This window comes from Hippichthys cyanospilos, chromosome 3 (assembly GCF_059441005.1).
Source record: "Hippichthys cyanospilos isolate Australia breed blue-spotted pipefish chromosome 3, RoL_Hcya_1.0, whole genome shotgun sequence".
NCBI lineage: Eukaryota > Metazoa > Chordata > Actinopteri > Syngnathiformes > Syngnathidae > Hippichthys > Hippichthys cyanospilos.
This window is the reverse complement of record NC_142371.1, coordinates 5441076-5459053: the sequence shown is the minus strand read 5'-3', so window position 1 is coordinate 5459053 and position 17978 is coordinate 5441076. Positions and strand designations below refer to the sequence as shown.

General features: G+C 36.7%; 1 protein-coding gene across 3 annotated transcripts in view; it reads left to right on the top strand.

Annotated features, from left to right (window-relative positions):
- Nucleotides 1-17978, top strand: part of LOC148425592 (F-actin-uncapping protein LRRC16A-like) — a 52070-nt gene that overhangs the window by 21909 nt on the left and 12183 nt on the right. For all 3 annotated transcript variants that reach the window (XM_088410772.1, XM_088410774.1, XM_088410773.1), the window contains 17 exons: nucleotides 443-540; nucleotides 713-783; nucleotides 1081-1154; nucleotides 1244-1319; nucleotides 5499-5587; nucleotides 5799-5893; nucleotides 6050-6136; nucleotides 8047-8150; nucleotides 8518-8595; nucleotides 9504-9580; nucleotides 10326-10430; nucleotides 10519-10588; nucleotides 13693-13774; nucleotides 13860-13959; nucleotides 14131-14185; nucleotides 16037-16209; nucleotides 16288-16356. In XM_088410772.1, coding sequence (XP_088266898.1) covers nucleotides 443-540; nucleotides 713-783; nucleotides 1081-1154; nucleotides 1244-1319; nucleotides 5499-5587; nucleotides 5799-5893; nucleotides 6050-6136; nucleotides 8047-8150; nucleotides 8518-8595; nucleotides 9504-9580; nucleotides 10326-10430; nucleotides 10519-10588; nucleotides 13693-13774; nucleotides 13860-13959; nucleotides 14131-14185; nucleotides 16037-16209; nucleotides 16288-16356 — 1503 coding nt within the window. The remainder of the gene's footprint in view (nucleotides 1-442; nucleotides 541-712; nucleotides 784-1080; nucleotides 1155-1243; nucleotides 1320-5498; nucleotides 5588-5798; nucleotides 5894-6049; nucleotides 6137-8046; nucleotides 8151-8517; nucleotides 8596-9503; nucleotides 9581-10325; nucleotides 10431-10518; nucleotides 10589-13692; nucleotides 13775-13859; nucleotides 13960-14130; nucleotides 14186-16036; nucleotides 16210-16287; nucleotides 16357-17978) is intronic.

Genomic DNA, 17978 nt, shown 5'->3' with positions numbered 1-17978 from the left:
AATAGCATTCCCAAAGAAACATTATTTCTTCTATACATGTAAACTTGTCGACACCAGGAAAATTTGCTCTTGCTAACTGGTTACAAATTAAGATTAGTACTGTCGTGGAATCCCTTTTCCTCTTGGTGACAATTGGTCATTCTTTATTTTATAAAATTGGAAATCATTTAAAACTTGCGATGTCCCTTTCTTGGAGAAGTAATTCTCACTTGCTGATATCGCACCATTGCGTACGTCTCCAAGAAAGATCCGTGTGGAAAACAGTGGTGCAAACATAGTTCTGGCGGAGTTTCGCAGATGTTTTTACTCCAAACTATTTTTAAAGTTGACTCACCCGACATGTTCTATTCTTTTCCACAGCCCTAGTCAGGACTTTTATATATTACTCTTGGAGAGAGTGTATACAATACGTTTGATTTTTTTTTTTTTTTTCTCATGACAGTAAAGTGATAAAGAAGCTCAGCATGGAGCCTTCTGACAGACTGACTTCACTGCAGATGTTATGGGAGAAAAACAAGCCCGCTGACCCAGGGCCATGTGGTAGGGAACAGTGATTTCACAGAGCTCATACTCAAACAGTCAAGTCATACTCAAAAAAGAATGGCTAGAACAGATCAAATTTGAAAATGAAGCTTTGAATAATTGTGTTTTCTACTGTACTTTTTCATTGAATCCTCTCTTGCTATCTTCCTGATACTTGCTTGTTCTGCAGGTGGCTTTTCTCAGATGTACAGGTGTGTATGTGACTGGCTGTCACTGCCATACAGAGAAGAGGTCCAGTGGGTCAGTATTATTTGATTTATCGTTAATTACAAAGAATCAAAAACTTTTCGCCATTTTTCGACCCTTTTTTCCACTACCAAGTGCATGAATATATATGGCTTTAAACGAGATACTGTAACCAAAACTACCATAGCACAGTAAGTGTATAAATGTCTGGTCTTTCTCAAGTTCTTGTAGCTTGTCCACAATCAAACCACTTTTTCATCATTGAGGAGATTCAGTACAAAGATGTCAAATGTTTCTTGAAATTCTTGATGTTTTTCGAAAACTGGCTTGAATGAATTCTTCTTTTCCCAGGATGTAGACACGATCTATTTGACACAAGACACCAGAGAGCTTAACTTGCAGGACTTCAGCCATTTGGAAAATAGGTGCGTGTTTTTTTTATTGCTGTTCGTTTCAAGTGCTTGATTAGTCATACTGATGTCTTCTCTTCCTCTACCTTTGTGCTGTTTTTCAGAGACTTGGTGGCCATAATTGCAGTTCTTGAGTTCAACCAGTGGTTCACCAAGCTCACCACTAAGGACTACAAGCTGGTAAGCTCCCTTTCTCTCACCACTGATGACCCGTTTGTTGATCTAAGGACCCTAAAAAACAGTTTTTCCTCATTTTTCTAAGATGACCACGAATCAAGTGTCATTATGTACAGAAATAGTGGAAAAAATGGTATCTTGTGGTCAATTGCATTTTTCTTTTGGGGTTTTTACTCTGCTCTCTCAGCAGTTAAAAATAATTGCTCTCTTTGTGCGACACTTTTTTTTTTCCTGACAATGTTTATAATGCTGTCTTAATGTTTTTTTTTAATTCATTATTGATATGGTTGTGAAGATGGTAGCTCATTGTCTGCCACTCTGTTTTGTTTCTTGTCACATTTCAGCTGTAACATGGACTTAAATGCCCTCTTCCTCACACCTGTAGCAATACTTTATATAGACATCTTAAGTGGTTACAGATAAGAGGTTGCGCAGTATATATATATATATATATATATATATATATACTATATATATATATATATATATATATATATATACTATATATATATATACTATATATATATATATATATATATATACTATATATATATATATATTATATATATATATATACTGTATATATATATATATATATATATATATATATATATATATATATACTGTATATATATATATATATACTGTATATATATATATATATATATATATATATATATATATATATATATATATATATATATACTGTATATATATATATATATACTGTATATATATATATATATATACTGTATATATATATATATATATATATATATATATATACTGTATATATATATATATATATATATATATATATATATATATATATATATATATATATGCATACATGCACACATACACATTTTTCATTTAGAAAGATTCTCCACATTTATATTTGTCTCCACAAAATTATGTAGAGTTCTGTCTTTTGTTTCCCCACACGTCCTTCTCATGCCATTTGACCGAGGATCAGTCAAATGTTCTTGTGCGATAAGACCCTCAAGATCAAAACGAGACAAAAGGACACCATGCCCTCCCTGCAAGTCTCCATTACCAGCTGTCTTGTTTTCAGGCTTCAAGCTGTCTCACCAGTTACCACGCTTAGCTTCCTCAGTCTAAACAATTATCTCATGCTGTCGTCATTGCCAATTCGTTGTGTTGCATTTAAGCTTTTTCATCACAACCATGCCATGTGCATATTTAGGCTGAAATGCTCTCAGAGGCTCAAGCGTTTTAATGTGTGCCTTTTCTATGCTGGCTTAGATGCTATTAAATGGTCACTAAGACCATTTGAGCGGGGGGGCAGCTTCAGTAATTCTTGATTCAATTATTAGTTGCATTTAAAGATGACATGGTATGTTATGGTTGCCATGCCCATTATCAAGATTAATAGTATTAGCACAGTATTGCTGAAGGAAAAACATACTGTACATGCACACCAAAAGCATTGCAACACATTTTTCTTTTGACGATGTGCCCCAGTGCATCCTGGAGATGTTTCTTTCAAGCAAAATTAAATTAACCCAATGTACGTTTTGGATAGAAACGTTTTTTTGAAACTTTTAACAATAACAAGCATAATTAATTTGAAATACTGTGTGTTAGTGCTATGGTATATACAGTAAGAGAAACACCATTTAACATAGGAGTCATACAAAAAAACAGCCATAGGCTCTATTTAAGTTAAAAAGAATTTTTGTCAACTCAAGCTTTTAATGCAGGTCTTTAAATTTTTTCTAGTCACAACCTCAAGTAGGTTGATCTTCAACCGGAGTGCTGAAATAACATCTGATTTTACACAAGAAGTAAAAAAATTAGCATTTGTACTTGGGTTGGAAAAGTTTGCGATTTCGATTTGATGCCGATTTTGGGGTCTCCAATTTGACTCTGAATTAAAAAAAAAATATAATAATTTTTCAAAAATAATTTCTGTTTCGCTTCAGCCTGTAGTGTAAAGAATCATCATCCTACTTCCGTCTGCTTTGTAAGACAGAATAGCAAAGTGAGACAAACTGTCTTTTTATTTTTTTTACATTTACATTTATTTAATTTTTGATTTGTAAGGGGCATGTCCTTTTCCACAAAAATAACATGTGGACAGCCGCTACTCCTTGACGTAAACTATAAATTATATAACTTTTATAGCATAAAGTAAGACGAAACAAAAATAAAAAAGGTAGAACAAGATACATAACCATTTAACAGGAAATTGCAGTACCAAAATATTATTTAAAAAATGTTGCCCAGTTAAAAAATATAAATATTTCTCATTACATTAATGATAAACAAGTTATAAAAATAATATTTTTCAAGTGGGCAGTTAAATTGAGAGCATGGGCAAAGCATGAAACGTGCCTGTTCACCTCTGAGCATATTATATCAAGAACATTATCCACCACATTTGTAACATAATATTTAGTACAGTATAGGCATATTATACATATTAATGTATTTTCATCCAGTTGTGAGTAATACGTGTTTCATCCAGATGTGAGTAATACGTGTGCATGGAGTTTGCATACATTGTTTTGTATTTTATCTTGTTTTATTTCATTTTGTAGACATGCTGGATTTGGATCATGTTGATTACGGACCATTTGCTTTCGGATCTGTGTGAATATTTGTTTCTGGTTAGCTCGTTTAATTCACGCGTGGGTGCGAGAAAGCGAGGATAGTCGTGGTGTCGTTGTTGATCTATAAATCAATTATTTAGTTTTGTCTGTAAGCTTATATGCACGGGCATAATTGTGGACTCTACACTCAGGACTTGCTAACATCCTCCTGAAATGACAGCTTTTGATTAAGACCTTTTGAACTACTGTATTCCAAATTTATTGTAGTTTGGAAAAGACCTTTCCGTTTCTGTAAGACAAAGGCACATATGTGCTCCAGTCACAAATGTACCAAAGAGCAAAAAAGAGTGCGGAAAAGAGAGTGGATCAACAGCAACAGGATCAAAATATAGGTCAGTTTGGATTTCAATGAAGAGGGACAGGGAGAGCCACTTGATGAAATAATTCAAGAGGTACCAGGAAAGAGAAAAATACACTTCTTCTTAACTTCACAGCGGAACAGATCTATTCACATTCATACATGAACTGAAGGGCAGAACAACTACTACGGCTACTCATGTAGCACTAGGTTGGTCATTTAAAAAGAATTGTCTGAAAATCATAATTCATAAATCTTTTTTGTTTGTTACTTCCATCACATGCAGACTGTGTGATTTCTTTCCACCACAAGGGGCGGGTGATATAATTATATTTTCTTTTTAATTGTTTTCTTACTTTTGTACTGTATTTTCAGGTATTGCTTGCTACCCTCTTTCATTCCCATCACTTTTTTTTTTTGGGAGTTCATAGCTTCATGTCATCGACATGGGAACAACAGGCTCTTTCTTCCATCTTTCTATCCCCAGCTCTGCTTATCTGCCCTCCTCCCCACTTTCTCTGGCTGTGCGTAGGACAATGTTGCCAGTGTTTTGGCCCCACCAGAGTTATTGGGCCAGAGAAGCAGCCCCTAATGGCAGGACTGTCAATTACCAAGAATAACAAACACCACAATGGTTCAGTAAAGTTCTGGTATTCTGATGGAAAATTGTTGTGGCCATGCAGATAATCAGTGACTGGCTCTAAAAACATTCATGTGTCTGCATGAGGGAATGAGAGGCAGCACACAGTGAACTGGGTCAGTGAACATCTAGGCGGGGCTTGTACTTCCAACTGTTGAAATTTTAATTCTGTCTAAATTGAGTGCTTTAGCTTCCACAAGGTGATGCAACCACAGGGAGACAACTTTGTTTGAAAATATTTGCTGAATTGTGCCGTTTCAAGTTGTTCCTTGTCACACGGTTGCAGATTACCACAGACCGAAATTCTTGCCGCTGGATTTAATTGACTTATAAGGGAGCACTTTCTCTACCGTTTTTCAAAGTGAAGCATGTCTCTAAGCACATCCTGTTTCTTTGGATCTCTTTGGTCTTTGTTTTTCTGGGTAATTGCATTTTAGCGTTCATTATGATTACAGGATGGATTGCAGCTGTTCCAGTTGAATAGTGTGACTATTGTGATTTTGATTATAGTGAAAGTCTTTAATAAGCCTAAACTGCTTATCAGTTCCTATTACTGTCCTTCACCGCGTTTTTCTTATCTCGTCAATTTAACCTTTGTTTTTTTCCAGTCAACAGATGTTTGTGAGCAGATTCTCAGAGTGGTTTCTCGCTCCACTCGACTTGAGGAGCTGGTACTGGATAGCGCAGGACTCAAAACGTGAGTAAAAATGTCAAGTGTATGAAATAAAGGCTTGAGCCTCCTTCAAGGGTGAACTTCAATTTTGCCTTGTTTCATGGTTCAGTTACTATTTTCATATTGTATTGCTACGACTCCATGCATCAGATTCAAGTCCAAAGTTAGGATATTTTTTTTACCAAAAGCTAGTAAGTTTTGGGCTTGTCCTAAATGTCTTTTGTTCTCTCATCAGTGATTTTGCCCAGAAACTCGCAGCAGCCCTTGCACACAACCCCAACTCAGGACTCACCACAATCAATCTTGCCAACAACCCACTGGAGGACAGAGGTATTATATATATAATAATATATATAATATATATATAACCAGGACACATCAATTTAAGTTCCAATCCATTTCTATATACGTTTTTGTTTATGTCAATTGTAAATTGTAATCTTTTGGGAGGGTGTGGATCTTTCGTTGATAAAAATGTCCTTGCAGGTATTTCCTCTCTTAGTGCTCAGTTCGCCAAACTTCGTACTGGGCTCAAGCATGTAAACCTCTCTAAAACTTCAGTGTCACCCAAAGGTATGTGTTGTCTGTGTCGACTATATTTAACAAATGGTTTAAAACATTGTAATTAAATTAATATGCAATGTTATTACTGTTAGTGAAGATTTTAACATGATGATGATATGATGTAATTTAAGGTTTCTGCTTGTCTAAATACTCCCACTACAATGATGATACTAACACTGAATAAGTACGCTAATGACAAAGCAAGGCAGCTTTATTTGTTTAGTGCCTTCCATACACAAGGTAATTCCATGTGCTTTATATAATTACAACATTTAGAACCTGTTACAAACAAAAGAACTTAACATTCTGTTTGAGTGGGTGATAACAGGAAACAAAAAAGCCGCTTGTAGTTTTTTTGCATGTTTGCAATTCCATGCTAAACATCCAGACATGTTTTCAGATTTCTTTTTTTTTCTTTTTTTTTAAATAGAAGTGTCGTCAATAGTAGATTGTAGGTCAAATTTCGTCTTGGTTTACCATCAAAGTAACCGCAGCAACACTCAACGCTGTCTTGAGGGATGCTCTGTAAACAGCATTGGCCTGGGGCAATCAATAAAGAGCTATCATTTTCCACAGTGCACCATTGCGTCAACCCATCCTTGCTTCGCTATTGTACTTTAAGGCTCAATCTATAATCCCAATTCCCAAATGGCCTAATACTCAGAACTATACAAAGGACTCCCTACTGGTCTTAGAAATGTTTATATTCGGGGGAATTTTTAGACATACATTTTTCAGATCTAGATGAAATGCTTAACATATATCTCTCTATCTTAAAGGTTTGATTGTAAAATTAAAAAAGGAAAGAAAAAAAAACAAGAAAAGCCCTAAGCCTATATTAACACAGTTACTTCAATGGTGCACTATCACTTCCCTCATGGCTAGATGGCAAAATTCAAATGCACCATACAAGTTGATTATTATTTTTCATTCAATTGATGATGATTAGATGTGCAGGTGTTAGTCAACTTCCTTCCTCATTGTGTTCATGGATTTCTGTTCGCTAGCTTTCATCATTCTATTTTATTTCAGTATGTCTTTTTCAATTTCTTTACTAGCCTACTGCCTTTGCTGTTCCCGCTATTAGGAAACACAAAATATACTGTATTTAGTGGCAATTTATTTGTATGTTCATTTAATTTAGTGTGCAGGAAAAGCATCAATATAAAGTTAGTTTGAATTTGAACATGGAAACAGCATCTGATTTTTTTTTCCAAACCTAATTCGGGCTCAGGTTTGTTACATAGCAGATTATATTCGGCAAATATTTGTATGTTCATTTAATTTAGTGTGCAGGAAAAGCATCAATATAAAGTTAGTTTGAATTTGAACATGGAAACAGCATCTGATTTTTTTTTTTCCAAACGTAATTCGGGCTCAGGTTTGTTACATAGCAGATTATATTCGGCAAATGGATTGAAAGTTATTAAACAATCTATTTTACCAAAATGTTCAGACTGGATCCACCCGTCAATGCAGTCCACAGACCGAAAACTGATGCAAGCCTCTATAACAATGACTGTGAGTCATACGATAAATTTGACATGGCTCAGCAATTCTACGCATCATACGTCAATGTCATGCACCCCAAACGTCAATTATGTAAAGACCATCATCGCAGTGTTCAATCCCAATGTAACTGGCAGGATTGTTGCAGATTGCGTTAGGTTGTCTAGAGGTCATTGTCTCACACTGATTTCTTATCTTGACTGAAAGGAATGTCAAACATGACAAGTGGATCGACTTTCACTTTTTCATTTATGGTCTTTTCTCACTGCCTGTACTATTCTCTCAGTCTTACAATTTATTTCCTTCCATATGCTATAAAAAACACAAGTAGAGATTTGAAAAATGCTGACAGAGCTTCCACTTGGTTGTGTGTGTTTTTGTGTGTGTGTTTGTGGTTTCACACATTTCAGGGGTGAACAGCCTTTGTCAGTCACTGAGTGCCAACCCGTCCATCCCCAGCAGCCTTGTCCATCTGGACCTCTCAGGGAACATCCTCAGAGGAGACGACATGCAGGTGCCCACAAAGATGCACATATTGCTTTAAGGCCTGTTTGCATGACATTAAAGACATGCCTTTTTTTCTATTGTAATGCATTATGTTATTACTGTACAATAACAACAAAAACTTATTTTTTTTTTAACTCCAGTTATAGATTGTATTTGTTGCTCGGCAGTAAATTCAGTTGTCTGACTAAGCCGCTGTAGTCATCTGTGGTCCAAACACAAGGCGAGGCTGATTTGATTCATCTTCTGAGAAAAAAAGCAAGAAATTACATCTTGAGCTGTATTACAGACAGGCCGGGGGAAAAAAACACAGCTATAAAAGTCTTGAGGCTGAATAACTAAATTTCATTCATTAAAGTAACTCTGTTTCTTTGTAGCATTTTTACAATTTTTTGAGTCAGCCCAACCGACTGACAACCTTGGATCTCTCCAACACAGACTGTTCATTAGACCAGGTGAGTAGGTGCCGAAGATAAATAGCACAAATACAACATTATTGGTGAGCACAGCAGAGTTTCAAGGCGACGACAGTATTTTTAGTCTACTTATTTTTAAATTCAACTTACGTAACGCAGACAACTTTTTTCCAAGCCCTATTAGTGATACATGACTATGATGATGATTAATGTTTTTTCAACCTAATACAATTTTTGATATGGTGTCTCCTAAAATGTAGTAATTTCAGTTGGTTAAATTGATTACTGATACATTTAAATAGAATTAATGGCTAGCAACTGAAAATAGCTGGCATAGGCACCAGCACGCAAGCGACCCTAGTGAGCATAAGCAGCAATAGAAAATGAATAGATGGATGGATAATGTGAGAGTTGTGTTTAAAAAAAAAAAGATCTACATTTAATTGTAATTAGGAAGCATGACGATCTTATTCTGACAACGTATTGCTGTGAGTCTGAGATCCAAATACATCAATATTGATTGGTCTGTGATGTAGCCAGCTGTCAGTCTTTGAAAGAGGATAGTGACCCAACCACATAAACAACAAACAATAAAAGGACTTCTGTACAAAAGCAAAAAGACAGCTTCAAAGTCACATGGATGGTTCACAGACTATGGAGGATATGGTCTTTGGAAATATGGGTCTGCAGATCACCTGCTATAGTAGACCAGCCAAGACACCTGGTTTTGTTCATTATTTTTAGTCATGGATTTGCAAACTGTATTATTGTCTTTATAAGTCATGCAATAAAATTAGAAGTTTGAACACTTCACAGGAACCGTATGTTATGGCTGAAACATTTAGTATAAAGATGCTTCTGTTGTAGTGTAGCACAAAACACACAAAAGAATAGATAAAGGAAATGCATATAATTTCTTGATATAATGGTTTTATGACATTTTCCAGGTTTGCTCTGCTCTTTTACGAGGCTCGGCCCAGCATCTTTCAGTCCTCAACATTTCAAAAAGTGTCTTTCCTCACAGGTGAGACCCAACTGTTGTGTCTTACATTGTTCAACAAACTTGTTTCCATGCTGTGCTCATTGTTTATTAAAGAAAAAAGGCAACTTTTTGCATCCCCTCCATTCATTATATTTTTAGTGTGACACCTGCTGGTGACTGAGTGTCATGACAAACCTTTTGGCTTGTTTGCACCGCTTGTGTGTGTCACAGCTGGGTTAGGGGAGGTGTTTTCAATAGACTGTTATCTAATTCAACTCAGTCTCACGGGACTTGAGATCATCATTAAGGGTACAAATGGAGCCTATGTTGTGAGGGGCCCGGGACCGATGACTACAGAGGGAATTATGGTCATGACTAGAGAGAAAAATAAATAAAAAGAGAGAATTCCCTAACAGATAGTTTCACTTTATAAAATATTAAGATACATATTGAATCATCTGTTATTGGAGAGAAACATATCTTCAATAGAAATCCCACATTTAGTCAGGCAAGTTCATTGATATCTACCGGTATGTAAAATGACAACAACAAACTCATTGCATCATACTGTCTCAATTAGAGCTGCAACATATCAAATTGAATTGTAAATGTAACCTAACTACTCTTGGATCGTATCGCACCCCATATATCTAATATCTAGGAATACATATCAAATCCCATTTTTTTTTGTGAGTGATGCACACCCGAGTTCTGAGTGAAGGAAATGGAAAGTCTGTGTGCTATGGCAAAAGCTGGTGTCATTTTACATTTGTTTCCTTTTCCGTAGGAAAGGCAAGGAGGTGCCACCATCGTTTAAGCACTTCTTCAGCAGTGCGATGTCTCTCAGCTCCATTAACGTATCAGGAACCAAGCTGGCGCCAGATGTCCTTAAGTGAGTCAAACACAACAACAACAAAGTCGTTTTGGTCCATCCATTTCTAAATATTTAATTTTTGTTTCCATCCAATTGAATATTCCAGAGCTCTTCTGCTTGGCCTAGCTAGTAACCCCAATGTGAAGGATGTATCTCTCGACCTCAGCTGCTGTGAGGTGAGACTTGCCCTCATCACACGGATACAATCTGAGAGCGTTTAACATTATGCTTTATACTAGGGGTGCCAGATCAACAGACTAATTGCAATCAATTCATTACAATTATAGTTAAAACAGTTTTTAAATTTTGTTGTTATAATTTTCAACTCCATGCATATTGTATGCTAATTACATCAGCTTTGGATGAAAGGGCAGACAGAAAAAATAAAAATGGAATAGCATGTGAGAGATATTGGTCTGTTGACCGGCAAATGTAACATGCAAGGGCCCATAATATGGTATTTTAAGCTTTTCACAGTTATGTGTATGCATAAAAATGAGTAAACTTACCGTTGATGCACTGGAAATTCAATTTTTTATGAAATATGAGTTGTTTTTGGTAGCTGGATTTCTAAACAGGAAATGAAATGGCTTGTTCACTGTAGCCACCTCTCACCATCTGGCTGCCTCTCTGCCATCATGACTTCCCTCTAAAGCTGAGCGTCATGACGCAACAACAATAAAATAGCTAACATTGTGGCAGTCAGTAATGGGAGTCAAGCAGCAGAGTGATTGAAAAAGCCAAAATCAAGTGTTTTCATGACATTAAAATAAACTGGAGCTGCTAACAAAGCAAAAGACTTTTCAAGAGCGAACACACCGTAACACCAATTTGTCCTTTGAAACCGGTCCGGTCCGGTCGGAAAACAACCATTCCTGGTGAATTATGTAATACAATTTTAATTGTAAGGCCTTGTGACACCCTGAACTGGCTGCCAGCCAATTGCACATGGGACACAGGGATGAACAACCATTCACCCACCTAATCGCACCTAAGGACAATGTAGAGTGTCCAATACACCTTCCATGCATGTTTTTGAAGTGTGGGAGGGAGCTAGAGAACCCAGAGAGAACCCACATGGGCATGGGGATAACATGCAAACCACACAGAAGTGCTGGATCGAGCTAGAATTGAACTCAGGATTCTGAACTGTGAGGCAGACATGCTAACCACTCTTCCACCAGGGGTAAAATCTCTGTGTTAAATAGTTTGGCTATCATTTTACATGAAGCCCACTGATAATAACAACACTTTTTAGCTGATGGTCTTTAAAGCTTTGTTCAAGTGCCATTTTCAGCTTAATTTTAGGGCGTGTAGCTTCTAATCATTTGAAACTGATCCTCCTTTACTGCAATCAGCTTTTTAGCAGCTACTCCAAAACCATTTGACAGACTGGTGGCATGCCAATGGGTATTATTCCGAGGCTTTTTAATGAAATACTTAGCAGACAGCAGGCGGGTTAGAGGGTGGTAGTTGTAGCTGGTGGGGGGTATTCCTTTTCCTACTCTAATTTTGACATCATATTCACTTTTTTTCCCCCAAATCTCAGTGCGGTTCTAGAAAAAATAAAAAGCTCTCTGTAGATTAAGTTGAATCACCTAAGATAATACATAAAAGAAACCACTCAGGAAATTCAATTTCAGATACCAGTATAAATCTTCTTTTACTGAAGCTGTGAGGATTAAATGAGGCATTTCTGCCATTATTTGATACCCTAATGAGCTCTTTGCTGAATGCAGGGCTCTGAATAGGCAGACAGTCCACAGGAAGTGTGTGTGTGTCAGTGTTTTGTGTACCTATATAGTCATTAAGCATCCGTGCGTGTTGTTGTTCCTAATTCTTGGCTTCTTTCTGATACGCTGTTCTCTCCCCTTAATGCCTCTGTAAGCTTGGCCATTGTGTAAGTACCAATAGGCTCCAGCATACTAATTAACTTCTCATTGTTTTTCATTTTTATTTGCGCATCTGGCATTGGTTTATTGTTCTTAAATAATGCTCACCTTCTTCTGTCTGAAATTATTTCTCCACCGTTTTGTGTGTAACTCATGTGGTTCATTACAGCAATGAACTAAGTAGGTTTTCATTCATTATCCACTTCATTCTTATGATGATGGCTCTTAAATACACTCACAGGCCACAATAATCAGTACACTTAGACATGTACTACAAAAATGATCAAGAATCCTTCCTTTGAAAAGTTTTAATGCTCAGAATTAATTATGTGCCCATTAAATGTGGTATAGATTTTGTTGGGGTTGCTACAGTGGAACTGCATTACAATATTCAATGCATACAGAAACGTGTTTCAGTGGACTCGATTTTTGTCCACATTTTTCTATTTTACAGCTTTATTCCAAAGTGGATTAGTACAGTGGCCAATGGGATTAAACACACTGCATCCAGCAGAATTCTACACAGGGATGAGGCAAATAAACAAACAAAAAACTGTTGGAAACAAAAAAACACACACAGGCCACACAAGAAAAAAAAAAAAAAAAATAAAGATGATATTACAATAATGAAATGGACGCAAACTTACTGCAAAACAAATTCAGAACAACAAGATAAGCAGCACCTCCTCAATTTGGCCACCGTAGTTTAGTTCCTTTTTTCGTCTACAAAGACTAGTTTGTTTTTGTTTTAGTACCTTGTAAATATCATAAAAAAGTCTGAGCTGTGCTTCATTATTCATGCTGCATCCACACCTAACTATCTTTGCACATTTGCAAACCACGAATAAGCGTCGTCCTTATCATTTATTGCTTTGTTTTTTATTGGTCTATTTTGCTTTCACAATTTAGCTGGACTGAACTGGGACCTCGATTATTGTATTTGGTGCCATATCGTGAAATGTGTGCTGCTATGGCAATAAAATGCATTGAAGGAAAAAGTGAAGCTAATACTTGTGATTATCTAGAATAGATTAACTATATTTTATTCATATATATACTAAATTAAAGGCAGTATTTGTGGCTGGGTACAATGAATACACTTTGCCATTACCATCATCACACATAAGTCATGGTATCAATGTTTTTAAGTCAGCCTTTTTTCCCTTTTTTTGGCATTTTACTGTGTAGTTGCATGTTCACCATGAGAGTTTGCCTTAATGCATCTTGACAAGAAGCACTTTGTGTCTATTTTTGAGTCCTCTTGGTTGAACATCTGCGAGTCTCTTTTCAGCAACTGTCGAGTCACATGTTCAGTGGTTTCACAGTGATGAGCATGTGCAATTATGTGTGTTTTGTAATTATCTTACTTTGTGCTCTTGTTCCAACAGTTGCGTTCTGGAGGGTCCCAGATACTTGAAGGGTGCATTGCTGAGATTCCAAACATTTCCAGCCTGGATATCTCTGACAATGGTGAGCCACAGCCTTCTATATTGAGTTTTCTCTCTGTGTTCGCTTAGCATTACAGTTTTCTGCCCTTTTTGGGGGGAATTTGCAGGCCTGGATTCTGACCTGTCGACGCTACTGATATGGTTGGCAAAAAACAGATCAATAAGACACTTGTCTCTGGGCAAGAACTTCAACAATATCAAGTCCAAGTAAGACGACACGCCTGGGTTTTATACGACTTGACAAATGAAAAACCTACTACTGTCATAAAGTACGATCGGACCAGCAAGATGTTGTTGGTCTTGTAAAATATGAGTAAGATTGGTTTTCAAATATGTACTGAGATCACATCCTCTGCTCTTGCTGTCTCTCTGATTCAGAAACCTTGCCCCAGTGTTGGACAGTCTGGTTCATATGATCCAGGAGGAAGAGTCGGTGAGTTTTTCATTTCCTTATTTGTCTGGGTTCGAAAACCCGATCATGATGACAGTTAAGAAGGCCTCCCTCACGTGATTTTGGCTGCATCAGAATCTCATGTGTGTAATGTTGCTACCGCTGTACTTATGTCTTGATTGTTGTTGAAACAAAAGTCCCCTGTCTTAGTTGAACATTGATATATTAATACATTATCATGTCTCACTTCCTTACTCTTGCTCTATACATTGCACCTGCACTCTCTCGCTCCATAATGGTTGCCCGCCTTTCTTTGAGTGAAGTGGTGAGTGGAAAATTGCTTGCCTGTGGCTGTGTCATTAGATGCAGGAGACTGACGAGAGTAATCCGGTGATCTAAGTGGGAGGGTTTACACAGAAGGGTGAAAAAAATTGATGTAAGAGAAATGAAGATTGATTGAAGGCAATGGGTTAAATGCAGTATTCACGTACGATATGTAGGTAGAGAGGAAGTGGCAAATGTGATGAAGCAAGAGGACAACAAAGATTTGTTCTTGGTCAAACGAGAGGCACAGATTACAGGGAAATTGTTGATATGCAAACAAGCATTATAAGTCATTGATTATAGGACTTCCTTTAATAAAAGGGTTTTTTACATTGACGAATTCTTGTTGCCATGTAATGATGATGTTGATCTTTATGATTAATATGAACAAAAACATCTAAACACTGATAATTTTTACTTATTTTTTTACAAAAAGCTATGCAATCTGTCCATAAGGAACAGCATTTTCAAAAGTGTGCATCAGAAAAAAATAGCCTAAACATCAAATTAAGAAAAAACACAGAATAAAAACACAGAATTTTTTTTTTCTCATACATTAACAGATAAAATTATCCATCCCAGGATGAAGCTGCTATTCCAAAACAATACATCTTACGAAGGAATGGTAAATTGCTCTATAATTTTGCAATAAATTATTTTCTCATACATTTTCTTATTTTCGCAGCATAATTAAACTGGGTGGGTTTGATAACCGCGGTAATGTTTTCTTCACTTCAGTTGTTAATAAGGGAATTTGGAAGCCAATTTCTCTTTATCCAAAGGGATATAATGAGCCTAATAACTGCATTTTGTCAATGAATACTGATGTTGTGATTGCAGGCCAAATTTCTCTAGAATTATCCGAGTATGCTTGTCACACTACCTTTGTTACATACTATCCATCCATTTTCTGTAGTCGCTTATCCTCACTAATGTCACTGTTTGTTACATATTACATTTCGCAAAGAGTTCAATCCAGGGTGTAAAGCGCATTGATTTTTCATTCAAAATTAAGTGGGTCACACTCAGTGCTTTGTTGTTACCCAGCATGCAGCACTGAGTCATACAGGCCACCTTGCTTGGCTGCCCTGCAGCCATCTGTGCATGACTGAGAGGCAAGATTGTGAAACACTTTGGACAAACGCACCATAAAATGCCATCATTTACAACAAGGGGAGACTAATCTGACTTGTTGCTGGTTATATTTGCATGCATAATGTCTGCAGTCTGCAAACACAGGTTGTAAATAATCCCACCTGCACCTCTTTGAAGTAGGCATGAAATAATAATTTTCCACCTCTGGTGTTATTGTGTTAAACAACTGTTTTCAACCTGTTAAACCTCTACAATACGATTAAGAAATTAGTTTTGACAAGCACACAAGCTTCCCTCATAGTGTAAGATTTATAATATGAGAATGCTTTGACAGCAAGAAATTACAGAGCCCCTTTGGTGACAGGAGATGAAAAAAAAAAAAACTGCACTAATCCATACCTCAGTTTACTAACCCGTAAGAAATGCAGGGATGGCCCCAAAAAATATAATAAGCTACTTTACTTTCATCCCCAGCCCCTCACCTCATTGTCTCTGGCCGACTCTCGACTGAAGAGCGATCTGACTATAATCCTGAATGCGCTCGGCAGCAACACGTCACTCACCAGGCTCGACATCAGCGGCAATGCCATGGGGGACATGGGTGCCAAGATGCTGGCAAAGGCGCTGCAGATCAACTCGAAACTCAGGTGCCCATAGGTTGGAAAATAGGCATATACTGTATTGTCAATGTCTAATTGTGTAACACTTGGCACTTGTCATTACAGGACGGTCATCTGGGACAAAAACAATACTGGCCCTCAGGGTCTACAGGATGTATCAACAGCTCTGGAGAAGTATGTTTCAATGTGCATTTGGGTGCATGATTCTGCTTGTTCCATTATATCAGTGTTGACTAACATACAGAACGCTGCATTTCAAAAGTGGCCAGAGTGCTTTTATTTTTCTGCATTCTGTTATGTGATAGCTTTATTTCAAATTAAGTGGATTGTTATAATGACTATGAATTATGTTGATTTTAAAATAGTAGGTTTATTGGTGTATTACCTCTTAGATGTTGTGATAACTCCCTGCTTTTTTGTATTATTGTTTCTTTTGTAATGGACGTTACAAGGGCAGTCTTATTCAGAGATTTGGGCTATGGGCCATCACTCCGCAAAGATTGATTAGACCAATCGCAATTCTAGTTTGTTCAAATTTAGCATGATTTGGTTCAATACACAATGCTTACATTTCTTGGTTTTGTGTTTATGTTGTTTGGGAGTAACATTAAATAGCCTAAAGCTTTTTTATAGAAATATTTACTATCTATGAACTTCTGCTTGTGTAATTTGCTGTATATGTATTCCATATCAGTAAGTAAATGAGTAGTAGTTCTTTAAGAATAGAGATGAGTTTCCTAGGGTTTTTTTTCTTTCTTTATTTATGTATTTATTGACTGATGGGGCTCGTCTGCACCACCTTCAAAATTTTCATTTGGGGCACATCCAGTATTTCTTTAGCGCTCATCAGCCTTCCTCTCGGCTTATCACAGTCTCCCAAAGGTACATCTCCCTAGCTGCAGTCACACGATTTCATTTTTGAAGTAATGAAATAACAATGTGTTTGTGTATATTTTGTCCAATTCAATTTCCTCCTTGCTGTTGGTCAAAGGCATATAATGCGTTCACAACGCTTGACTTTATATTAGTTTCAAATATTCTACTGTCATCCTTTTTTTGGGAGGAGGGCACCATAAAAAGCATCTTGACATTACTTACTTGACATAACATTTGTTTTAAATATTCAGCAAATATATTTAGCATTGTTAAATGACATACAAATAGGCATTTCAAAACCAATTAAACTAATAGGGGCAATACCTAGGATCAAACTTGTATATATATTTTATGTGTATACGGTATATAATACAAATACAAATTGAACTGTTGAACTATTGAACTGACTGTCACACCTGACACTCATTTGATAAAATTATGGGGAAGAAGTGTCACGAATTAATAAAACAAGTTTTTTTGTTTGTTTGTTTGTTGTTGTTTGTTTTTTTTTGGGGGGGGCAAGTTGAACCATAACTTTATGGATCCAGTCACCGGTTTACATAAATGGATTCATTTAGAGCAGGGGTGTCCAAACCTGCTCAAGGGCTGGTATTCTACCTGTTTTCCAGGTTTCTTTCCCAGACACACCTGATTCAAAGGATCAGCTCATCCGCAAGCTCAGCAGAAGCCTGTTAATTTGAATCAGGTATTTCGGGGAAAGAAACCTGGAAAACATGCAGGACAACGGCCCTTGAGGACCGAGTTTGAACACCCCCGATTTAGACCTTTCAATAATTGATTTACTTTGATGGAATAATTGTATATATCTATATATACTGTATGTTATCATATAAAAACACATTGCTTGCACACCTCTTAACTCACTCACTCTCATATACACACGCACTCACATTACAGAC